Source organism: Perissodus microlepis, chromosome 4 (genome assembly GCF_051167445.1).
Source record: "Perissodus microlepis isolate ML-2025 ecotype Zambia chromosome 4, ASM5116744v1, whole genome shotgun sequence".
Taxonomy (NCBI): Eukaryota; Metazoa; Chordata; class Actinopteri; order Cichliformes; family Cichlidae; genus Perissodus; species Perissodus microlepis.
In genome coordinates this window covers 31,414,443-31,439,766 of record NC_140464.1, presented here as the reverse complement: position 1 = coordinate 31,439,766, position 25,324 = coordinate 31,414,443, and the positions used below count along the sequence as shown (strand labels likewise).

The following is a 25,324-nucleotide window of genomic DNA, read 5'->3' as shown; positions in this document are numbered from 1 at the left end:
CGAGCCCTGCAGCATGACACACCAACCAGTGGGCTACAGGTACAGTTTCTGATCAGGTGGAATGGCCTCACATCCTTCAGTGGAATCTGTTCACAGCAGAAACACCAGAACTTGCGACCCCACCACAGGTGCAGTGTTCCCTTCATGGATGGGAGCACCTGTGACAGACGTGATAGAGTGTGGTTTAACTTAGTAAAATCATTTCCTCATTGCCTTTGTCAACCTGGTGCTGGTGCAGAGGGCCCTGGTCTCCTCCTGGTCCAGGACTGTGTGCAGCTCACATGGCCATTGTGTCTGTGACGTTCCTGGAAGATGAAGGCGTTGATGTTCCCCAGGTCTGAGTCCAACTGAGAACCTGTGGGACATCAGTGCGTCTGACTCTGCCAAAAAGCACCACTGCCCCCGAGCTCGCTGATGTCCTGGTTCAGGTGTGGAAGGAGAGCCCACTCAGTCTGCACATTCAGTTTTCACTTTCAACTCTACGTGTGATTTCAAATCCAGCTCTCAAACGGTTGATGATCCACCGAGTGTCATTTTGTCCTTACAAACTGTGTATTTGTGTGCAGTGTGTGTTAAATATACACAGGAATTGTTTCCCCAGCACCTGTGAAGATGTACCTGTGTATGTAATCTGTTATGTTGCGATGCATCACTTCCACGGATGTAGGATCATTGATATTTACATAGTTTTATATTGTGTAGGTGTTCCCAACCTGACTGATGTGCTGTCTGTGTTGGACAGATCATGATGAGCCTGCAACAGCGTGCTCAGAAGAGAACCAGCTATCTGCTGCATCTGGATGAGATTAGTCCCCGCCTGGTTTCCATGACTACAACAGAGATTGCTCTACCTGGCGAGGCATCGGCATTAGATGCAGTGACCATACAGAGTGTAGGGAACACCATCACTATACTGCCAACCAAGACCAAGCCAAAGAAACTGTTCTTCCTGGGCTCAGATGGACACAACTACCCGTACCTCTTTAAAGGTGGGGAAACTCGGTCGCAGCAGCAGTCGTAGATGGAAACAGTCTTCTAAAGCTACAGGGAACAGGAAACGTAAAAACTGCATTAGCATTCAGTTGGTAATATTGACAGTTGTGTTCTGTGAACAACTGAAGCCTGGCTTTTCTCATTTTTGTTGATTTTCAGTAGGCAGAGGAGTGCTTTGAAACAGATAAAGTAATGTTAGTAAAGTCATTAGAACATGAAGTATGAGAGAGGCACATCGACCCGTGGAGTCTGTAGTTTCTGAGAACATCTTCTGTGTTTGACGCAGTTTGAATACAAGCTGTGTTACTAAACAGGACAAATGAATATTCCCCAGCTGGCTGCTGGAGGTGGGGCCAGTTGTAAGGTGAAGCTGGTCATAAAGATGGTGGTACTCCACAAAACGTGGCAGTTGCCATGGTCACCCACAATTTGCATGGAAGACTTTTATCTGCAACATTGTAGCGAAATAGTGACGATGGTATTCCAACCAAAAAGTGTTTCCTGTAGCAGTGAGGCGCAGCTTTTACTTTGAAGGTGAAGGTTCTGTTTCCAGTTTTTATTGTACTTTGTCAAGTTTTGCTAACAGTCGATAGTTAGCAAATAAGTCGTGACTGTGGCAGTCACAAGGTTTTTGGTGTAGCTAATTTTAACTAGTGACAACCAGCAGCAACAAGTGCTAACCAAAGGTTGGGTAATGCAGCCTTTGATTTATATATTTGCCAGCTGGTCCCCACGCCTGCGTGACAGATGCCTAATTTAATTTTTAACAAATGGGGTCATAAATAAATTATAAAAATAAAATCTGTCCAAGCACTTTAAGACAGGGTCCTCCCAAGAGCACCTTTGACACTTGGCATTATAGTGATTGTTATTATAAAAAGGTCTGTAAGAAATCCAATTCTTTTTATTTTCATATATATTTTGTTTGTTTCATCATTCGACCAGCTGACCCGATGTTAGGCTCTCTAGTTGCTTGTTTCCTGCGTCACATTCAACGTACATCATCTGTATGTAAACTCGGGGTCGCCCAGATTTGTGTCCACGATTGAGTTTTTTCGAGTCAGCACGTACATGTGAAATACAGAACGTGAAAAAGAAACGCAGACCTGACAGAAGCTGGGGCTAAGTTGAGATTAGCACAAACGTTTTCTGTGGGTGTTCATACTAAATCGTTCGTACAGTGTCATTTTATCAAGACAGAGTTGTCATTAAAAAGCTTTTATGTGAACCGCTAATGATCCCTCTGAGCTCGTGAGCTGTGTGTTGTGCGTAGAAAGCAAAGAGAAAAATGTCAAAGTTTCCTTTGTGATGAAATAGTGACTGAAGTTTCTCTCAGGTCTGGAGGATTTGCATTTGGATGAGCGCATCATGCAGTTCTTGTCAATTGTCAACACCATGTTCACCAAGATCAATCAGCAGGAGCAACCACACTTCCATGCCCGACACTATTCTGTCACGCCGCTTGGAACTCGTTCAGGGCTGATCCAGTGGGTGGACGGTGCCACGCCCCTCTTTGGCCTCTACAAACGCTGGCAGCAGAGGGAGGCTGTGCAGCAGGCTCAGAAGGTAGAGGTTTGTCTGCACTGTAACGCAGGGCTTTAACACTGGGTCAGGCGGCGAGCGCTTTCTGGTTTCGGGCCTGTATTACTGGTTAGTGACGTGACTTTGTTTTCTGAGCAGGCCCAGGACTCCTTCCCACAGCAGCCTATACCTCCAGTGCCCCGCCCCAGTGAACTGTACTACAGTCGCATCGGGCCGGCTCTAAAGGCAGTGGGGCTGAATGTGGATGTGACACGGAGAGACTGGCCTCTCAGCGTTATGAAGGAGGTTCTGAAAGAGTTGATGGAAGCAACGCCGTCCAACCTTCTGTCCAAGGAGCTCTGGTGTTCTTGCACCACACCGAGCGAGTGGTGGAGGGTCACTCAGGTAGCGAGGAGATGCATTCAAAGCGTTTCTCACCTTCTTCCCTGTCTCCTGTTTCAGAAAAGGACAGATGCTCAGAAATGTAATCCAGATGTTTCTTTGTTTCCTTTTCTCTGTCTGCAGTCCTACGCCCGATCTACTGCTGTCATGTCAATGGTGGGATACATTATTGGCCTTGGCGACCGTCACCTTGACAACGTTTTGATTGACATGACCACTGGAGAGGTGGTGCACATTGACTACAACGTATGCTTTGAAAAAGGTGCGTTTAACTGTGTTGCTGCGATTCATTTCAAAGAGAATAGTTAAGAACCACATTTATTAAAAGGTAAAAAACAATTGTGCTGCATGTGATAGAAGCAAAGTGACAGGTGAACACCACTCACACAGTGCTCACAACAGTTAGTCAGCCTGTTCTGTGCAGATATAATAAAGCTCTTTTCCTCCACAGTCCCCCATAATATGATCAGACGCAAAGCTCTTTATCGCACACTGAGATGTTGGAGGAAACCCAGCTGAGGGGTTATTTTTGGCTGCTAGCGTGGAACAGTATCGATTTTCCATGTAGTGGGTGACCTGCTCGTTTTCCTGGGTGCACAGTATCAAAGTGTGTGTGTGTTGCCAGGGAAAAGCCTGCGAGTGCCAGAGAAGGTCCCGTTCAGGATGACCCACAACATCGAGATGGCTCTGGGAGTCACTGGGGTGGAGGGCATCTTCAGGCTGTCCTGTGAACAGGTTACTCTCACATCACACTGCATATAAAACCGTTTGTGAAAGGGTATCTAAAACACACCCATCTATGTTATCATCAGTAGCATTTCTCACACACCTTGTAACAGATTGGACTAATTTCACGTAGCACAGTCACAGTGTGCCCCGTGGCAGGTACACCATACCACCGCCCACCTCTGCTGTTAGAATAAGGATCTTCATCTCTTGCTGCTGATGAAGCGAGAGCCAAGTTCAAAGTATTCAATATGTTGGAGCTTATAAAATGAACACATGAGCCTGAGACGATTGTTTTCCCTAAGGGTCACGATTGGAAAGTATTCCCACTGGGCTGTAATTGATAAATATTGAGACGAGTGGCTTTTTTTGCACAGTTTAGAATAATGAAGGTAAAATCAACCAGTAGATGGAGTGACAGTTTGTTTTTACAGTTTGCTGCAGCTTACAGGCTGTTTGTTAGAGGGATGTAGCCAGTGCACGTTTTGTACCTCGGGATATTTCCCATGCACTGAAACATGGACGTGTGCTGCTACAGCACGTGGAGATGTTAGAGCTGTCGGCTATTGTGACAGGATGGAAGTCAAAATACACTTTTGGAAAAAAATAAAGTGGGATGTGTGTTTCTAGGTGGTTCAGATAATGCGACGAGGCAGAGAGACCTTACTGACCCTGCTGGAGGCCTTCGTGTACGACCCTCTGGTGGACTGGACTGCGGGGGGAGAGGTAGGATTTGCTGGTGCAGTGTACGGAGGGGGAGGCCAACAGGCTGACAGCAAAAAGAGCAAGCGGGACATGGAGAGAGACATCACGCGCTCTCTCTTCTCCTCCAGGGTGGCTGAGATCAAGGTGAGTTCACAGATGTCAAATAATCCTACAGCGCCTTATCAGCAAATCCAGTCGGTTTTGTGGTGGTGTCTCAGGTTGCCATGGTTGCAGCCGTTTCTTTAATTGCAGTTGTCAATGTTGCTTCACTTTGTCTGGCAGTGAGAACAATAAATAGGGGAGACAGTTAAATAACGACTGCGTTACAGTGTAAAGAAGGAGAATATTAGTGATATCAAAGCAGTACTCTGGGCTTTATCTGTCATTCCAGGTTAATCCACAGCTGACTAACACTACAGTTATTTCTCTTATAGCTCACATTGTCTAAATAGGCAGGAGTAGGGTTGGCTTTGTTTTTGACAACCCTGCAATCTGTAGAATGAATCCTTTCCTGTATTTCATATTTTTAATGTGTTATTGATATTCTGTGTGGGCCTCGTGCAGGTGAACTGGTTTAAGAATCGTGACGAAATGCTAGCGGTCCTACCACAAGTAGAAGAAGCCGTGGAAGAGTACTTGGTCCTGCAGGAGCTTCTCTGCCAAGGAGAGAAACGCCAAGCTAAACTACAAGAGGAGAGTGCCTTCTTAGAGGGGGCAGAGAACCACCCTGACCACGACATCTTCACCCTGGAGCAAAGGTCAGACACAGCACACTGTTCATGTTCTTTCAAATGCATGCCAAAAGGTGCATTTAAGGATATACATTTGAAAGACTGAAAGGTACGTCCAGTGGACTCATTGAATTTGTAACATGTTTGGATATTTGATCGTCTTTTAAACAGTCACTACAGACAACAAAATAAGGAAATGTGGCTTTTAAATTATTAATTGACAGATAAAGTTAGGTGATGTTGTTGCTTGGAAACATCGTGGTCACACTTATAGCATAAGATGAGCTTTATTACCCCTGAAGGAAGGAAACGAATGTGTTTCAGCAGCCAGAACATGAAGAACAATATAACTCTGTAAAATAAATCCATGGTTCAGATCACACGCTCATTTGCAGCAGTGCCGACACACAGCCTGCACACAGGCTCTAGTTAAGTATTCAACAGTTGCCACATATGTTAATGAGACCACTCTTAGGGGTGTTCTCCTGGTGCAGGCGGGATGGTTGTATCAGGAAGCAGATCTGTAACAGACGAGCTGGGTGAACACAAATCAGCTGAATGTTTGGAGGCGGAGCCCAAAGGAGGGCGGGGTCATAAAGCGATTGGTCGCTTTGAATAGATGATCATAGTTCTATAAACAGTTACACTGTGGCAACAACAGAAAAACTATTTGAAACTTTGTTTACAATTTGAAAGTGTGCAGAGTGAATTATCAGCAGTTTGCTGTGTAGCAGTGGAGATGCTGACAGCTGTCACTGGATTATTTACTGCTGAGGAAATGTTTGAAACTGGAGATTTCTGAAGCCTCTGCACTGCTCCGCCCATTCCAAACTCAGCTGATCCGTGCGAGCAGGGTTTCAGTCCGAGACACGGAGAGCTGGTGGCGAGAATGTGAAACTGCAGCCGCGTGTGCGATGGCTTCTTTGTGCGCACGCCTGCCGAGTGCTACGTGCAGGAAATTTAATAGCACCCCTGGGATGGATGAGATCAGGAAGATAACAGAAATACTGTATCCACAAACATCATCGCCACATTCTGAACTCTTACTCACCCAGCCTTCCTACTCACAGGTACTCTGAACATACCCAGCTGCAGTCACGACAGCGGACCGTGCAGGAGGCCATTCAGGGCAAACTGACTGAACTGGACCAGTGGATCTCCCAGTACCAGGCAGCATTCTCCAGCCTGGAGGCCACACAGCTCGCCAGCCTGCTGCAGGACATCAGCAGTCCTATCGATCTTGGTCAGTGTCTGTGTAAAATACTCTCCTCAGGTTTCTGAATATTGTGTATTTCAACATATTTCTGGGTGTTGCTTTGGTATATTTTACTTAGAAATATATAAAATGAAAATAGGATGATTTGACATTTAGTTCTAAAACAGGGTAAAAACTTTATATAACCTCCATTTAAAACAGAATAACAACAATAAATAAGAAGGCATACTCGCCTTACCCAGGATGTTCAGTACGTCCCACCAGCTCAGTAGTGCAAGGCCAAGCAGGTTGGCAGCTGTTCTATACAATAAATATGCTTTTCCCTCTATTTTAGTCGTAGCATGTTTACACAATAACTGCACAGCTCTTGAGCTGCTCCTGACCTGATTGGAGGGAGCCTGTTTTAATATGTAGTCAGCAGCCAATAAGCTTGCATATGACACACCTGGGGCTCCACCTGTGCGTCCCACTTCTTGGTCTGGACTCCCTCACCCAGTGGAAACAGACACAGGTTGTCTGAATACGAGCTCAATCGTCCAGGTCAGGAAATCCCAGGAACGCGATTGTTTGCCTTCATGTAGCGTTTTCAGTGGGAGGGACATGTTTATACGACTCTTTTCAGGATTATTGAAGGTCTTGGAAGAGTATTGTCTGTACAGTAAAGTGTGAGTTCTGCCTTTTGTCCTGCTGTCAGTGTTTCTGTAAATGGAACAAAGGGAGGGAACGAGAACATCTGTGCTGTGGAAGTGGAACTACAGCCACTGGTTGAGTGTCATGGCCCTTTATCCAGTTATTGATTCTCCAAACTCACGTTTCAGGTTCACTCTGTCGAATGCTTTTTCTGTCTCTAGTGATGTCATCGTGAACATTTGCTGTTCTTGAAGAGCTGGATGGTTAACTGTGTGCCCGCCTGTCAGGGTCAATGTTAATTATTTATGTGATATTGATGATTTATCCCTGCTTATCCTTTTAGCACTACGATTAAACAACACTGCTTGTGGTTCAGTTTTCAGTAAAAATGCATTGATTGTACTGAGCTGTGCTGTCTTGTTCTTGGCTGTCCCATCAGGCCCTCCCAGCTATGTGCCAGCTACAGCCTTCCTGCAAAATGCAGGTCAGGCCCACCTAATCAGCCAATGTGAGAGCCTGGAGGCGGAGGTGAGCACCTTGCTGCAGCAGCGCCGTGGAGCCCTCCGCAGCTCCCTGGAGCAGCTTCACAGCTATGCCACAGTGGCTTTGCTGTACCCACGGGCTACCCTAGTATTCCACAGGGCCCATCAGTGGAAGGCCTGGTTGGAAGAGCTGCTGAGAGACATGACAGCAGATCACTGCCAGCACATCTACAGACAGTAAGGAGCCACGCATTGTCTTTTCTCATTTTCATTGGTTAACCCTAGGACTGTATGTGTCGCTTAGCTCAGCGGTCTCCAACCTTTTTTGCGCCACGGACCGGTTTATGCCCGACAACATTTTCACGGACCGGCCTTTAAGGTGTCGCGGATAAATACAACAAAATAAAACTGGTACCGGTACCAAAAAAAGAAAATTTATTCATAACACACGTGAAAGACCCAGGAAAACCGAGTAAACGATAAAAACGATAACAAAATAACGCTGGAAACCGATAAAAACCCTGAAAACTATACATTTCACACCTGAGCCTCAACTCTCGCGGCCCGGCACCAAACGACTCACAGACCGGTCCGAGGCCCGGGGGTTGGGGACCGCTGGCTTAGCTGGTACCAGCCTTACTGGTGACCAGTCCTCGCAGAGTCCCTAAAATGTTTTTGGTGAAGAAGCACCCCTGAGACCCACCGTCAGGTCCAAGTTACACACCTAAAAAATCACCTATGATAGTTCTCTCCAACTCGGCAAACATCCTGTGTGCCCCTTCACCTGAGTTACCTGCAGATACCTGCAGTTCATGAGACAGGACAGGTTGCAGCATCACCATGAATCACATCCAAGCTTATGTTCTGCTCCTCATGGTGTAACTCATGATACCAGCTAAATGTGTGTGTCTCTCTTTCCAGATATGAGTTGCTGTTTGCTCCACAACCTTCTGCTGCCTCCTGCCAGTTTCTTTCCAGTGTGGAATTGACTCTGCAGCACCAAGTGGCTGACACCAACGAGCGCGTGGTGCACCAAGCAGAGCGGCTGAAGGCTGAGGGCACCACAGTAGCAGCGTGTGAGGAGCAGCTGCAGGAGATTGAGCACTGCATCACAGTTTTCCTGCGGGAGAATGGAGAGCCAGGTTCTCTCAGCCTGGCTGCAATCATCACCTCTGCCCTCTGCACACTCTGCAGGTTTCATTCACATTTTCATTCTGTCTCACAGTTTTCAGTCCCTGTGACTGTCTGTGAGGGTTTAATTGTGTCCGTACTGTAGGTCAACAGACAGATGAATAAGAATCTGGTAGTATGAGGTCCAAAAACATGCTGATGCAAGTGAAGGCAGCCAAACGTAGGTGGGAAAAACTCAAACCTAACACCACAGAGTCAGTAATCTGAAGAAATCCACTCAGTGGCACTAAAAACCCTGAAAGACCACTTAAAGCTCTGGTTAAGGTTCAAACCACTGGTTAGGACTGAAAAGATTTAAAAAAGTCTTTGTTTCTGGAAAAGAGATCTTTGGTAAGATAAAGCAGGAGGAAAGAAACGAGCCCTAATCTGAACCACATGGTGATGGTCACTCCTGTCAACTGGCACCTTTGTGGGATCTACAGTTCAAGACTGCAAAATAATGCTAAACAAATTTTTAAAAGAATATTTGTATTTAAAATGATGATGTTGTTTTTATTTGTTCAGTTATTTTTGAGACTGGATTGTCAGGTAGCGGTCCTCTTCTGTCTGAAGTCATTATTTACATTTTAAAGAAGATGATTCCTGCACGAGCGCTCCACAAAATCATCCTGCTGCCTGTTGTTGCGTTGGCACAGAGCTTTAAAGGTTGTATCCCGAAGCAATCTGCTAGACTGTTGGCATTGTCACAGGCTGCTCTACAGACTGGAAGCAGGCCTCCTCATCCAGCTCTCGGCGATTTATCTTTGCTGTCAGCACGACTGAGTCCTGGTCAGATCATGTAGGACTCTGTTTTCTTTAGTGAGACTTGGCCAACTCACCTGTGATAATAACCATGGAAGCTAGCAGGCGTGCTACTGTTACTGATCTCACACATTAGAGTGGGCAGAAGGTCACATGGCGAGAAGTGCTCTGTGCATAAAGTGAAGTGTCTATAGCAGCATGCAGTCATGTGAAAAAGAGAGTGCACCATTTTTACTTATGGGGCTTTAATGGGACGTAATAAAAAACGATGTGGTCCTCAGCAGCGCTGGAAATGAGATCAGTCCAACCTCGGTGTGGTTGGGTTCGAGTGGGTGGATAAAAGCTGCAGTGGACACAGTGAACCCACTTTTGTCTTGTGTTTGATTGACCGTAGACGCAACCTGGTGATGGAGGGTGCAGCAACCAGCGCCGGGGAGCAGCTCGTGGACCTGACGTCTCGGGATGGGGCGTGGTTTTTGGAGGAGCTATGCAGTATGATTGGAAACATCAATGGGCTTGTAACACTGCTGCAACGCTGCCCACTTTTAACTCATGACCTGGAGCTCCCTCCACCTTCAGCTACCACCCAGGTTGTTTACCTGGCCAGTGCTGTGTATACGTGCTTGCAGGTAGGTCCACCTGCAAAACTATGAAGCCGCGCAGGAACAGGCTGAGGCCGTGTAAAGTCTTTTTGCTGACATTGCTCTGGCCTGTCGTCTTTTTATTGCAGGAGCTGAACACCAATTTCCGTCAGATCATCTTTCCAGAGGCTCTGCGATGTATGATCAAAGGAGAGCCGACTCTGGAGTCCATGTTGGCAGAACTGGAGCAGCTGGTAGATCAGAGCTCTGATGGTCTTGGCCTGCAAGGTTTGGCCGATAGTTTGCAAACCGGCACAGGCCTGGACCACAACGGCCGTAACCACTGCCTCCACATCACCAGGTGGAGTTCCTGTCGTGCATTTTTAGCGGACACAGTGCTGTTTAACTTGCTGCTAACCTGCATGCTTAAAGTTTGTTTTGTGTGTGTCTGTTTGTCAGAATGCTGCGTGTGCAGTACTCTGAACTGATCCAGCCTCATAGCATGGATGGACAGGGCCAGGACACACCAAAGATGTCTGCAGGTCAAATGTTGTTGGTTGCCTTTGATGGCATGTTCACTCAGCTGGAGACGGCCTTTGGGCAGCTGACTGAAAAGGTACATTTCTGCACATTCAGTGAATGCGTGTTACGACCCGGCTCCAAAGCTGCGACATAAACATGGAGACTGATACCAGAATTTCACAGAGAAGAGCTTTTATTTTAAATCGCATAACAAGTTGGCTCAAATAGCTGGTACCACTAAGACAAACACTAGTGAGCCTTTATGAAAGCCCGCCTCAGGTAGGCCTTTATCCACACCTGGTCAATTAGCAGCACCTGTACACTCTTGCACTGCCACTGCAAAGAGATTAGGGGCTGCAGAGGGCAGAACAATGCAGTGAAAGACCTAAAATGACATCAGAAATCCTTGTCACGTCTGTAACGTGATATTTTTATGACTCGCGGTGCATTTTATAGCTTGTGTTTATTTTAAATATTGAGTTCAATTCTGTACCATAATTGGCCACCAGGTTCCATGTTATTCTCAACACACTACACAGGCACGGTTGTGTACCAACACAGCAAACAACAATGCACTTTGTATTCTGACAGCAGGTGGAAACACAGTGCAGGATAAGCTTGGATCCAGTCCTAACCTGCTCTTCAGGAACTAGTCTGTGTTTCTTACGCTGTTGTTTCCTGGAGCGACTAATATTACTTTGCTCTGCATTATCCTTAGCTGAGTTCTTTAGAGGTGCCGCCCCTGTGGAGAAAGGTGGATGTTCTGAGGGAGGCCCGAGCCACACAGCTCCACTTCTTTGATAGCCTGAATCAGCGTCAGCTGATGGAGGAAGTGTTCTTCATCAAGAGACTGCAGACCATCAGGGATTTCTTCAGGCTGTGTTCCTCGTTTGCTCAGACTCTTTCTGGTAAGAGCTCTTCACGGCCACACAGACTGAGGATGAACTTATCATTAGGAGTGGGTTTTGATTATCGATTCATCGATTAAAATCGATTCTAGCTTGGATAACGTGATATCGATTCATTAAAATCCTCAATCGATTTTTTTTATATAAATTTATTTTGCCCAAAACGCCAGAATCTCAGGTTAAACCTCACAACATTTCAACAACCACCAAACAGCTAGAACAGTAAATGAGAGCAGGAACACGGATTCTGCACAAAGACGTGAACACAAAGACCCGCCGACGGATCAGGATCAGTGAGACGTCGCCTTTCTCACCCGACGGCACGGACACGGTCGGGGCTGAAAGCCGACAGCTCGCTGACTCTGATCCATCGGTGGGTCGAGCTTTGTGTTTACGGCCTTTTTGCGCTGATTCTGAAGCTGCAGGTTTGATCTCTCTCCAAACATTATCGACTGAACCAGCAGCAAAAGAAGATCCAAACTACGCTTCACATAAACATCGTCATGGACTCACTCTGACTGTCGCTGTTTTGCTTCCAACACGATAAAATCACACTTCATGCACAGCTCGCTCTCTCTCCCCTCTCTCCCCTCTCTCTCCCCTCTCTCTCCCCTCTCTCTCTCCCCCCTCTCTCCCCTCTCTCTCTCTCTCTCCCCTCTCTCTCTCTCTCTCTCCCCCCTCTCCCTCCCCTCTCTCTCTCCCCCCTCTCTCCCCTCTCTCTCTCTCTCTCTCTCCCCTCTCTCCCTCCCTCTCTCCCCTCTCTCTCCCCTCTCCCTCTCCCCTCTCTCCCCCCTCTCTCCCTCAGTATACTTCATGAACAGTTTCCCATCTAAAAATCTTTTCTCTGCATTATTCGCACATGTTGTTTACAGGCTGTCGGCCGCTGTTTTTGTCCTTTTACTAACTTCTGAAAACAAAGCCTCGTTTCTGCTGTTCAATACTGAACAAATTGAAACTTTTTAAAATGATGCAAAATTGCAAAATGCTGTGTCTCTAAAACCTCTGTAACTTTGCTCTGCTTCACTTCAGCAGCATCAGGTGACGTTCATATGTTGATTAATGATTTTCTTTCGTTTTTGATGTACTGAAGAATATTTTTATAAAATCCCAGAACAGGAAAACCTCCTTCATGTTTTTCTGTGTTTTATCTTCAGCTGCTTTGACACAAAGGCCTCTGCTGTGACGCTCACACCTTTGATAAAGTCTGGAAAGTGTCAGCTTCCTTTTTATAGATACAAAACTATGTAAATGTGCTGATGCGTGATCTGATTATAATGTTTCTGACTGTCTGAGGCAAAATTTCCCAGATCCAAATCGAATTGAATCGAATGGTGAATCGAATGGATTCTAGAAATCAGTGACGACACCCAGCCCTACTTATCATGTTGTTGCACTTTATTAAAAGCACCCACTTGATGCCATGAACACTATAGAGAGGGCTGAGCATTGTTAAAATATTGATTTAGCCATAACCTACAGCCTTTTCTTCTTCCACTATGAAGTGTTTCTGGATCTTTGCACCTTGACAAAGTCAGACTGTGCTCAGTGTTTCGCATAGAAAGAGAGAACATAGCTTTCCGAGGTATTTGTGAGCTCCGTGGTTTAAATAACCAGATATTCTTGCGGCATGTCTGATGATTGTGGGACAAATCTTTGCAGGTACCTGCGCCCCAGCTGAGGACCTGTTACCTACAAATGGACCCGTTGGTTTGGGGAAGTCCCTGTACGGCCGGCCCAGCAGCACTGGGTCGGGTGCAGCAGTGGTCAGTGAGGAACAGATGATTCGTCCCATCAAGGCCTTCACTGCTGAGTTTGTCCGGCAGATGCTTATGGGTATGCCCAGCCAAGCCCTCAGTCTGGCCCTCTGCAGCACCCTCTCTGCCCTCGGTGTGGACATTGTCGCTCAGGTGGAAGCAAAAGACTTTGGTGCAGAGAGCAAGGTATGATCTGTGTGGAATTATGTGGTGTTCAGTATCTTTGTTCTCTCAACGTTCTTTTCAACCTTCATGTTCTCCATGTCAACGTTAAAAAGAGTGTTCATTATTGAATTTTTCCAACTATCTTAAAGGAGTCTTTAGAAATGCTGAGCACCTGTTGGCTGCGTTCTAGTTCAGGTTGGTTGATCTGTTGATCATTGCTGCCCATCTTGGTCAGGCAGTCCTGTTTAAAAATAAGTATCGCTCTCTCAGCTGCAGAGTTGCAGTAATCAGTGGGTTTGAGTTAATAACCTGTTCGTTCAAAGCCTCCCCCAGACTGTCGGGCAGTCATTGCCCTTTCTGGATCTCATACTCATGTGTCACCTGTTCCAAATATTTTTCATGTTGCAACCTTTTTCCACGATGGATTCTTCATTTTTCACCAGATTCTACTCACCGTACTCCATCGTGGAAAAGTGGAAAAACCTTATTTACAAAAGAAACCTGTGTGTGTGTGAAATGTTGAATGTTTTAGTGTAAATGCAAAGTGGATACACATTTATTGTTCCAGTTTTCAAAGACTGTAAAGAATACCATAAAGTAACCTTTGCTATGCGTGTTTCTCCAAAGGTTTCTCTGGACGAGCTCTGTAAGAAGGCAGTGGAGCAGGGGCTGACGTCAGGTCGAGTCTCCCAGCTGCTGTTGAACAGAGCCACAGTGCTGGTGTCGTCCTATGACACAGCATGGAAAAAATTTGACCTGCTGAGGAGGCTGGATAGCAACCTGGAAGCTGCCAAGGCCAGCCTGCAGAGGAGCCAGCTGCACATCGCTATGTTCCAGGTACATGCACCAGTGTGTAGTGCTGCTTTTGGAGTTGTGATCACTTTTCACATCACAAAACATACTTCCAGTCGCCTGCGGTGTAAGCTGAAGATCAGTGAAGCTAACACAAAGTGCTGCAAAGACAGGGGCGAGTTCTGGTCAGCTGTATTAGAATCGGTGGTAATTGATGTCTGGATCATCTCTGACATAACTTCGTGTCATTTGGTGATTGTCCAAATATACCACTGTTTTTATTGGTACGTTTCTTTCAGTGGCAGCACGAGGATGTTCTGGGTCCCAGTAATCAGCCTTTAAGTGTCAGCATTCCTCCTCGTTCTGTGATCCTCAGCAACATGAAGAAGAAGCTGTATAAGCTGAGTCAGGATGAAGCAGCCATCGTTGCCATTCAGGTGAGTTTGTCTTCATTCCCAGATCAAAACCATAATAGTTTCTGGCCACTTTAGGACAATGACATTTTTAAACATACTTTAGTATATTTAACATAGGAACTACTACAGGAAACTCTCATAGTAAAGTTAAACTGCAGCAGCTCAGTAACATTACCTGAAAGGCATGTCAGTGAAATTCAGGAAAAGCCTGATGGGTTGCCAGGCCAGGCGAACCAAAAGTCCTTCAAGCTAACTTAAGGTTATGTATATAACCCAGGTTCTCTGAGTATCAGATGTGAGTGTCTCACTATGGGGACGCCCCTCATCAGAAGCTGCTGTTACACCAGCCCCTGCAGGCTGGCTAAGTGACACCAATGCAGGAGGGGCTACGGCCTGCCTGTGCATAGCGTCAGGTGTCATTCAGAACGCAGGAGGGGGGTCTGGTGAGACGCTCACTGATGCTACTTTAGCAAAAAGGAAAGTTTGAAGCCTGATTTTAAGCAAGCGACGCCCCCTTTGTTGTAGCGTTCATGTCGCATTGCTATGACGACAAGCATGCACACTGTGTTGTAATGGGAAACCAGTCTATGTATCTCACATGCACCCACCCTCTCTTCCTTCTTTACCATGGAAACGATGCTGTGATCATGTGCATCCACCTCAGTGCAAAGTATTCCTCTCAGAGCTTCATTATGACTGTAATAATATTTCCGCTTATCGTTATCAGGGCTGTGAGTTGTATGAAACATTTTTCCTGTCCTGTGATTCACGTTGGTGGTGTCTTCAGGAGAAGCTAGCGTCGCTGGAGGCTAGCATCGAGCAGCGTTTAAAGTGGGCCGGTGGAGCCAACCCAGCACTGGCGCCTGTCCTGCAGGACTTTGAGATGACCATCAGAGAGAGACGCGCCATGGTGGCCAGAGACAACCAGCGCACCAGCCAGGTACAGCCGCTGCTGTGTTCGCCTCCTACTGTCACTGATCACCACATTTGGACAAAATGCCTATTTTGCCACTCTTCCTTTCCAGGTCACATTCCTGTGCTCCACGATCCTCAACTTTGAAGGCCTTCGGACCCGATCCCCCGAGGCTCTCAGCATGGACGCAGCCCTGTTTGAACTGCTGAAGCGCTGCCAGCAGACGTGTTCGTACGCTGCCCAGTTTAGCAGCACGGTGTCTGCACTGGAACTCCAGCTCCTGCACAGACTGGTTGGTTTGACCTTTGACCTACATTTCTGTCAACAACAAAGTTTTTCTGGTGCAGCCTTGTTTTTGTACCACACGCACTGATAACATTTTAAATAATTAGTCCTTCATCTTTAATAACATTCATTTCCACATGTAATGCTCTGCTGTCACATGTAGGATATTAAACCTAGTTCCAGCCAGCCCTTAACAAGTCTGTCAGGCTATGATACATTTAAAAACACCGAGTTCAGGAAGTTATTAAAACTTTTCTATTAAAACTCTCAGCATGCAGTCAGACAATCAGCTGAGTTAATAAACAAACATTTACTGAGGTCAGAGCGAGGGTCAGTTTTCTCCTGTCGGTGTCTGGACAACCAGACTTTACAGGTGCTAGCGAAACATTAACCACTCCAAACCTGCTTTTGACATGTAACGCTTGGAGTTCCTACTGAAACGAAATGTTTCCGTTTGCATTCACAGTTCATCTTCACAGTCTAACAGATGTTTGTTTCTCTATCATTGGCCACCATGTTTACATCCTTCTTTGCCCTCAGCTGCATTTCTTTGAAACACTTTGAGTGATCACCCAGTGAGTTTGGAGAAACTTGATAAGACGGCGATGTGCTTTCCATTGCTACAGAGTCCAGTGCTAGACCTGCCTATAGGCAGTGTGGAGTGGCTCAGCTGTGCCCAGAGGCAGCTGGAGGATGAGCTAAACATGGAGCAGAGGAATCAGGAGGAACGGGAGCAGCAGCTGGAGACCTGTGGAGAAACACTGCAGCTGCTGGTGGACTCGATCAAAACGATTCTCTCTAATCACAACCGCCATTTAGCTGACGTCAAGCACCTGCTGAGGGCCATGGCCAAGGTACACCTGAGGCACACACACACAGCTGATTTTAAAATCTGGGGTGTTTTCACCACTATTATGTGTTTGCCATTTGAATAAGTGTAGAAGATGAGCGAGCACAAAGGTTTAAAGATGGTCCACACGTGTGTTGCACGTTGCTGCATCCTGCTGTGAACCTGCAGTCGTCACTGTTCTTTCTTATGTCGTACAGGATGAGGAGGCAGCGCTGGCGGATGGTGAAGAGGTGACATACGAGGGCAGCGTGCGTCACTTCCTGTTGGAGTACAAAGCTTGGCAAGACAACATCCAGTTAGTGCTGTTCACTGTTGTCCAGGCCAGTGGACAGCACCTCAGCCAGGAGCAGCTCGAACTCCTGGAAGAAATCCCCAGTACTCTGAAAGAGCTGCACTCACAGAGCCAGAGGTGCTTGGGTCACACACACACTTACTGATCTTTTTAATTTTCACATAAAAATCGTATTAATTGTTATTAATAATCGTTATTAATGCATGCATCCGTTTATTCCAACAGCGTCTATAACGGCCTGGTGGGCTTTGCCTCCCCACTGGTGACCGACAGAGACACTGAGTGCTCCAGTCCTGTTTCTGCAGCACAGTCGAGCTTTGCAGCAGGTATAGCCTCCCGATGTTGTAGCATGCTACACCTTATGGTGGGGAAAATGGGTTTTCACTGGTGTCAGTGTGCGTCCTGTCAAGTGAACATGTGGCACGTACACACATGTGTGTGTATTTGTTATGTTTTTCATTTAGCTGTCAGATGCAGTGGGGTGAAAACCCAGCCAGACTCGATGTCCCAGAATGCACGCAAGGCTCCCCCACGCAACCTGGGAACCCCGACCGATACCCCGCCCAGTACTCTAGTGAGCAGTAAAGGTCTCAACTCCAGCCCCAAGAGGGCTGTACGAGACCCCAAAACAGGACGAGGTACTCTTCCTTCACTCTCCTCACAATCTTTGGAAACTGGGGCTTTTGAAAAAGCAGCAGGTTTCACAAATATGTAATATGTATGCAGCAGTCTGAGGTCAGAAGAGCATTCGTTCCCTTTCTCAGAGTGAGGATTAGTCTCAGTACTTATGTTCAGCAGGAGTTGTAGGCTTGGTGCATACCTACCTTTAGCAAATGAAATTGTATCCCAGTGTCTACACAGGTTCCTGTGCAGAACAAACATTAACATTAGAGACTTCATCTGAACAAACACTTTGTTCTATTTCAGCGGTCCAAGAGAGGAACTCCTACGCGGTCAGCGTGTGGAAGAGAGTGAAAGCCAAACTGGAGGGCCGAGACATCGATCCCAACAGGAGGATGAGTGTCTCCGAGCAGGTAGCACATCATTTAGTAACCACCAGGAGAATAGGGAGGCATGTCAAAGCAGCCTCGTGACAGGATGAAGACGTTGTTTAAAAGAAACAAACACAGTGTGAAGTAGATGTCTGCTGCCGTGAGAGTCACATGGATTTATCAGATGTCTGAAGCCTTTGTAATGCAGCAGCAGCAGCAGTGGTCTGCATGAGTCTGAGCACAGCAAAGTCCAGTTTTAAACAAAGACTGGAATCAGATCATCTGAGCAGATTATAATCATTATGAAAGGGTCAGATATCGTAACAGTAACGTTGTCTGTATTTAAAACTGACCACATCTGCTTTGGTTGCAGGTGGACTTTGTTATCAAGGAGGCTACCAACATGGATAACTTGGCCCAGCTGTATGAGGGCTGGACTGCATGGGTGTGAACACTCTGCTGCTTCATGTCTGGTCCAGCGAAGGCTTGGAGATCCACCAGAGTCCAGCGGGACTTGGGTGTCAAAACAGCAGTACCAGGCCATACTAGGGGAAGAATATGGGACGTGGATGCTTAGTCCACCCTCCCGCACCCCTGGGTACCCAAACTGGGGCAGCAACCTCGTAGCATTGCTGCAACCACACTCCCCCCAACAATGGGTGATTGGGCTAACACGGCACTTGGTGCGCCTGCTGACCGGCCTTCCTTTTTGGGGTCTGAGTGGGCATGGTGGCACCAGGAGAGGAAGGAGGGAAGGAAGGCAAAAGCCACCTCACCCTCAACTTGAAAATACCTTCCCTCTCTCACCTACATAGCTGACTGTCAAGTTGTACCTATAAACATCACTGCATCTTTTTGTGGCCGTCAGAGCCCAGCAGAGGGCGAGATGAAGCGAGAGGTGAGCGGTTTTCCTCCGGAGCACACAGCTGACACACTGGCTGGGACTTTACTGTGGCTGAAACTCAGTGGACGGTTAGATGGCTTACACGGCTACGCGTTTTTCTCTCAACTTTTGGCATTATCATCCTGAGCAGCCAGTGGGTAACACTGTGGGGAGGACGGAGTGAAATGGGGGTTTAAAAGACTCTATTTCAATCCAACTGCAAGCACGGTGGAAACGTAATAATCAAACTTTGCTTTGGTTGTTAAAAAGAACAAACTTGACTCTGAAGTGCTGTTAGATTTCACCGAATAAAAGATGAAGTAGAATTGTTTTCTCAGGAGGTCTTTTCTGTTTTTTGTGGTTACAGCTGAAACACCCTGTCATGTTAGTTTCAGGTGGCTGTGAGTCAACTGAAGGGAAAACCTCTGCTTGATTTTCTTCAGTGTGGATCTTTAATCTGTGTTGTGCTTTACTATCAGTAGGATTAGATTTCTGCCTTTTTCCAACTTGCCTGTCTCGAGCTGCTTGCATCATGTACTTACACCCCAAGCCGTAATGCTTGCTTTTTATGATTTCTGACCTTCTAGTTTTACATTTTTATTGGGAGAAATGTTGTTTTTGGTGATGGTGAAACATGTTAATTCTTAAAGCTTTTATTGGATTTTGTTGGATGCCAAATAAACGTGGAACAGAGAGGTGTGGTGTTTTCTGTGATGGTTCTAACTGGGGCTGAACGATTACACTGGTGCTTTCTCAAAAAAAAAGAACAGGGGTCTGCTGGAAATGACCATCCTCGCCCAGCTCAACTAAGTAGGGATGCTAACTTACCTACGACACAGATACGTCTTCAACCAGAGGGGTCGACAAAAGCTGCCGGGGTCGATTTTGTACAGTCAGGTCAGATCTGTTTGTTGCATCTGAATTTCTTCAGCTCTTCTGAAGCTCATCCAGGCGAGACAGTGATATTAGACACCTTATGTCAAAACCAGTGATTTATGGCCCCCTGTCAAATGAATAATGACTTAGTAAGTATTAAAGTAATAGTTAATGGGAGTCCTCATTTTTATGAATATCATAAAATTCTGATAAAACCCCCAAAAATTGGATCATAAAAATATGGCAAGAATCAGATGTTTGAGACAAATTAAAATGGTGGAATAATAAATCATAATGTCGTACTGTTGTCATTTTAAGACAAAGTTTACTTTTTTGTCAAAAAGTAAACTTTTTGAAAGGTTTTTATGGACCTGTGTGAGAAAATGTGTTGAACCACAGTAAAAAGGTTATTAGGATAAGATGCTCGTTATTGTCATTGCAGTCAGACATGGTGCAATAAGACAACGAAATTGGAAACTGTCCCACGTCGGCACAACACAGTAACTTGAAGTGGACTTTTTTAAGCGCAAGAAAGGTACGAGTAAAAAAAAAATGAAATGACTTAATAAATAAATGAGTGAATGTTTATTGCACATTATTATTGTGTGGGCAATAACAATAATAGTAAAGTCCAGGGAGGTATTCAATCAGCTCAGCTGTTTGCATTGATTAGGGCTGTTACCCTGATGTAAAAGCCGTCCTTCAGTCTGTTTGTCCGCGACCTCAGCAGCCTGAACATCCTGCCAGACGGCAGCAGCTTAAACACCCGATGTCCTGGGTGTGGACGGTCCCGTAGGATGCTGCAGCGGGAGAACCATCCACAGGTGGAGCACACTGTCAGTGGAGCAGCAGTAGAAGACGATCAGAAGCTCCTTCTTCGGGTCCATTTTCTGAGGATTCTTAGAAATTGGAGACGCTGTTGGGCCTTCTTTACAATTATTACTCCAATATAATTATTTTGGAAATATTTCCAATATTATGATTCTTAATTAAACCAGTGCTTTTGTAACAGGGTGGAGGGAGCTGGAGGCTGCATGCCCCGCTGGAAGGCTTTAACTCGTTTTATTTGTTTGTTTGAATCGATTTTCCTTTTTTGGATTAAAGTCCGAATTAAAACGCTCCACCTCATTAGAGGATCGTACCAGAGTGAGGATCCCCGAGAGGGTCGCACAGCAGCCGGTGTGGGTAAAGTAACATCTGACTCACGGTGCGACCCCCGAGCTGGGACTCCTCCCTGATCCACCAATAAAGCAAAATAAAATATTTAATCTTGTATTTGTGTACTTTGTGGTTATTGAATAAAGATTAGTCACTGATAAACACAGATAATAATAATAATAATGGATTGGATTTATATAGCGCTTTTCAAGGCACCCAAAGCGCTTTACAATGCCACTATTCATTCACTCTCACATTCACACACTGGTGGAGGCAGCTACGGTTGTAGCCACAGCTGCCCTGGGGCAGACTGAGAGAAGCGAGGCTGCCATATCGCGCCGTCGGCCCCTCTGGCTGATGGCGCGATATGGCAGATGACTGAAAGAAATGTTTGATGGAAAAAGGAAACAAAGTGTTTTGTTGCTAAACTTTGAGGTTCCAAGTCACCAATGGTTAAATAAGAAAATGCCAAGAGGAGACGAGCAGCCCCGAGTCTGTATGTAAAACAAACTCCACAGCAGTGATGCTTGTTCTTACATAGGTGCTCTTACTCTTTGTTTGGGTAGATCTCATTTTAAAGTCCATTTTGTTGCCATCCTGTGATCTCATTCTGTTTCCAGGGGTCAGAATGTTGACGTTAGACTGTTTGGAATCAGGTTGTGATCTTAAAGTCACAGCACTGATTTTACAGTAGTAGTTACAGTATAATGTCCTTTACATTTCCAAACTGCAGTCATGGTTATGGGGACATTTAAGTTGTTGTTTTGTGTGACTGCACACTGCCCATCAGAGGACACTAAGTAAGCTGCACAGCAGAAGTTTGAATCCAGTTTCATTTACAACAACAGTCACCTGGAAGTGAAACAGTTAGTCGCAAAAATGGTGGAAATTAAATAAATTGGAAAATAATTTTCCAATTTAGAAAAAATCAAATGACTTGATTAACATTTATGGTTTTATTTATTATCACACCTTTATTATCTATGACAAAGTGTGTACAGACTGTATGGAGGACTGTATCTTAACTGTTAAGCTCACCCTTCCAACATACGTCTGTGTGCATTACTGACATGATGTCAACATATCAAGGAGTTTATGACTTCTCTGTTTTTCTTTTCTCAAAGATTTCACAACATGTGAAGTTACAGCACAGTTTGACCAAATGTGTACTTGTTTTTTCAGCCCGGCTGATTTTACAGCATCCACATTAGCTCAGGTAATATAAGTACAATCATCACACAGACCGGAAGTGAACTTTAATGTTCCAGGTTCTGTTGAAGTCTTGTTAGATGATGTGAACCATCTCATGGGTCTTATTAGCAGCTCCTTTTAGCTTCTGTGATGCATTTACTTCTCTCACCTTAAACTAGACGTTAGTGTGGTCAAAGTTAACCCGTGTCCTGTTGCCATTTGTATTTCTAAAACCCAACTTCAGTGTTCACCCTGTAGACTCTCAGATGGAAACACCGATGAATTGAGACATTCACAGATTTTATCAGGACATCTTTAACGTCTTAAGTTTTTGTTGTTTTTATGTTTTACATAAAAAACTTTAACATTTTATATTTTCAAATGAAAACACAGCAACATGAAAAGATATTTTTCTTTAATGTTGTTGCTGCAGCAATCTCAAATACTAATTATTCTGGGATTTTATGTTCAAACTGTGATTTTCCAAATGTGTGGAGTAAAATGAGCTTTCTCTGATGGTGCAAATGTTGTGACCAAGAATCATTCAGGGTTATCAAAACAAACTGTTTTAATAGCAGAAACAGTTCTCAGAGGTTACTGGTTTAAAGGCCATTTAAACCAGTTAAGGTCTAGGAGACAGCGGGAAAGTGGTAGATTAGTGAAAGAGAGAAGACAACTGAGGCAACAGTGGAGGAGGGCCTATGAGACAGAAAGGGAGGGACTTACTGCCCTGCAGGAGGAAATAAAGCAACAACTTACTAAGCTGCAAAGAGCAGACCACCTCAGACGACAACGTAAGAAGAAAGAACGGACAAGGACCCTTTTCTACAGCAGCCCATACAACTTTGTTAAGGGCCTTTTTGTTGAAGAGCAGAGCGGGTGCCTCAAAATGCCCATAAAAGACCTGGAAGATCATCTGAGGAAAACTTACTCTTATGATCAGAGGCATGAGCCAGTTACCATTCCGACTGATATGCCGCCCATCCAGGCACCTGAACACCAAATGGACATAAGACCACCTACATGGAGTGAAGTGGAGAAGGTAGTGAAGCAGGCAAGAGCAGCATCGGCCCCAGGACCTAATGGCATCTCATATAGGCTCTATAAAAACACCCCACGAGTCCTCAAATACTCGTGGGAGAACCATCAGTGGAGAACCAATTCCAACAGTCTTAGAGAAGCCCATAAAGAGCCTGGGACGGTGGTACAATGCAGACCTCAATGATACGTGGCAACTAGAACAAGCTGATGAAGGTAGCGTGGCAGAAAGGAGTGATTCCAAAGGCTTGGCGAAGAGCAGGAGGTATTCTGATCCCTAAGGAGAAGAACTCTTCATCCATCAGCCAGTTTTGCCAGATCAGCCTGCTGAATGTACAGGGAAAGATCTTCTTCAGTGATTTGGCCCAAAGACTATCTGCTTTCCTGCAAAGAAACAACTATGTTGACACATCAGTTTAGAAGGCTGGCATCCGGGGCTTCTCGGGATGTCTGGAGCATGCCAGCGTCGTCTGGCACCAGATTCAAACTGCCAAAAAAGAACGAAGAGACCTTCATGTGGTCTTTTTAGACCTTGCCAACACCTTTGGGTCAGTCCCACAAGAGATCTTGTGGATGGCCTTAAACTATTTCAGCGTCTTCCTCCCATTAGAGCCTACATGGATGACATGACCATCATTACAACAACAAAACCATGTACTAGGTGATTCCTACAGAAGCTCCTGGAAAACAATGGGCAAGGATGGAGTTTAAGCCAAGTAAATCTTGCAGCATCTCCATCATAAAAGGAAAACTGACAGCCAAGCAATTCTATATCAGTGGAGAACCAATTCCAACAGTCTTAGGGAAGCCCAGAAAGAGCCTGGGACGGTGGTACAATGCAGACCTCAATGATACGTGGCAACTAGAACAATTAAGGCAGAACTTGGCTGATGACCTCAAGCGGATTAACAACCCTGCACTCCCAGGGAAACTGAAGCTCTGGTGCTTCCAGTTTGGATTATTACCCAGACTACTACTAGGTCTCACTCAATCATGCCAATTGACTAGAGAGGTTAGTGAGCTCCTACGTTAAGAAGTGGCTCGGACTTCCCAAGTGCCTCAGCAGCATTGGAGTCTACAGCGACGGGATACTGTCATTGCCTATCCCCAGCCTGGTTGCAGAGTTTAAATGTGCAAAAGTGAGGCTTGAGATGTCACTCACGGACTCCCGGGACCCCATAGTGGGAGGCGCTGCTCCCACCCTAGCAACGGGGAGGAAGTGGACCCCAGTCACATCTGTGCTACAGGCCAAATCTGCTCTTCGGCATCGTGACGTGGTGGGTCACGTCCAACAGGGCAGAGGTGGATTTGGTCTTGGAGCAGTAACACCTCGGTGGCAACAGGCATCTGTAACCGAATGTCGAAAAATGGTGGTGGAGGAGGTGCAGCGACAGGAGGAAACAGCCAGACATGCCAGAGCCATAGCGCTGGCCAAACAGGGTCGCTGGATGAATTGGGAGAGTGTGGAAAAGAGGAAACTCTCATGGAGTGAAATCTGGGGCTTGGAGTCTAATAGACTAAGTTTCATCATCCGCGTGACATACGATGTGCTACCTTCTCCAATAAATCTGCAGCTGTGGTTTGGAAAGGACCCATCCTCCCCCTTGTGTACAGTCCCAGCAACACTCAAGCACATCTTGGTTGGTTGTAGGACTAGCCTTACTCAGGGCAGACACACATGGAGACACAACCAGGTTCTCAGGTGTCTAGCCAAGAAAGTTGAGTGCAAAAGAAAATCCACCAACGCTCAACCTTTCACGAACCAAGAGGAGCGTCAGTTTTCATCAACATTTGCCCGGGAAGGAGACAAGCCGAGGACGAGCCCCTCAACCCCAGACCCGGGCCCGCTGAAGGTTGCCAGGGATTGGCAGATGCAGGTGAACTTGGATCAGAGGCTAATTTTTCTCACAGAGATCATAACAACAACTCTGCGACCAGACCTCGTCCTTTGGTCTAACTCCCCGAAACTTGCATACATCATTGAGCTGACGGTACCATGGGAGGAAGCAACTGAGGAAGTGTTTGAGCGTAAGAAGCTGCGGTATGCCAACTTGGCAGCTGAGGCAGAGGACAGAGGCTGGAAGATCAAGGTGCGCCCGGTGGAAGTGGGGTGCAGGGGCTTTGTTGCCAGCACAACAGCAAAGCTGCTTAGAGAGATTGGGATCAGAGGACCAGTCACTGGCTATGGTTAAAAAGGGCTGACATCACTTGGGCACCTAAGGCAGTCAGCTAACTGCGAGAGAAAAGAAATATTCCGCTCTACTCCCCTCTGCTCTTCTTCCCTTTTCTGGGCGAAAGTGGGAAGGTAGAGCGTACAGCCCAATCTGGTCGGGAGGTGTGGGAAGCCAGGTCGGGCGCCCCCCTTCCGGC

General features: G+C 46.1%; 1 protein-coding gene across 5 annotated transcripts in view; it reads left to right on the top strand.

Annotated features, from left to right (window-relative positions):
* smg1 (SMG1 nonsense mediated mRNA decay associated PI3K related kinase) overlaps positions 1 to 19,386 on the top strand; it is a 57,611-nt gene extending 38,225 nt beyond the window's left edge. For 3 of the 5 annotated variants that reach the window (XM_084927066.1, XM_084927065.1, XM_084927069.1), the window contains 25 exons: positions 743 to 989; positions 2,330 to 2,565; positions 2,674 to 2,919; positions 3,040 to 3,178; positions 3,542 to 3,651; positions 4,273 to 4,491; positions 4,912 to 5,105; positions 6,149 to 6,321; positions 7,364 to 7,643; positions 8,328 to 8,600; positions 9,733 to 9,967; positions 10,069 to 10,280; positions 10,379 to 10,535; positions 11,160 to 11,349; positions 13,009 to 13,289; positions 13,896 to 14,105; positions 14,360 to 14,497; positions 15,264 to 15,416; positions 15,502 to 15,681; positions 16,301 to 16,528; positions 16,722 to 16,933; positions 17,042 to 17,142; positions 17,281 to 17,454; positions 17,744 to 17,850; positions 18,182 to 19,386. In XM_084927066.1, the coding sequence (XP_084783192.1) occupies positions 743 to 989; positions 2,330 to 2,565; positions 2,674 to 2,919; positions 3,040 to 3,178; positions 3,542 to 3,651; positions 4,273 to 4,491; positions 4,912 to 5,105; positions 6,149 to 6,321; positions 7,364 to 7,643; positions 8,328 to 8,600; positions 9,733 to 9,967; positions 10,069 to 10,280; positions 10,379 to 10,535; positions 11,160 to 11,349; positions 13,009 to 13,289; positions 13,896 to 14,105; positions 14,360 to 14,497; positions 15,264 to 15,416; positions 15,502 to 15,681; positions 16,301 to 16,528; positions 16,722 to 16,933; positions 17,042 to 17,142; positions 17,281 to 17,454; positions 17,744 to 17,850; positions 18,182 to 18,259 (4,773 nt within the window). In that variant the 3' untranslated portion in view covers positions 18,260 to 19,386. The remainder of the gene's footprint in view (positions 1 to 742; positions 990 to 2,329; positions 2,566 to 2,673; positions 2,920 to 3,039; positions 3,179 to 3,541; positions 3,652 to 4,272; positions 4,492 to 4,911; positions 5,106 to 6,148; positions 6,322 to 7,363; positions 7,644 to 8,327; positions 8,601 to 9,732; positions 9,968 to 10,068; positions 10,281 to 10,378; positions 10,536 to 11,159; positions 11,350 to 13,008; positions 13,290 to 13,895; positions 14,106 to 14,359; positions 14,498 to 15,263; positions 15,417 to 15,501; positions 15,682 to 16,300; positions 16,529 to 16,721; positions 16,934 to 17,041; positions 17,143 to 17,280; positions 17,455 to 17,743; positions 17,851 to 18,181) is intronic. The other 2 variants (XM_084927068.1, XM_084927067.1) reach the window with 1 other exon arrangement.
* Positions 19,387 to 25,324: the final 5,938 nt, after the last annotated feature.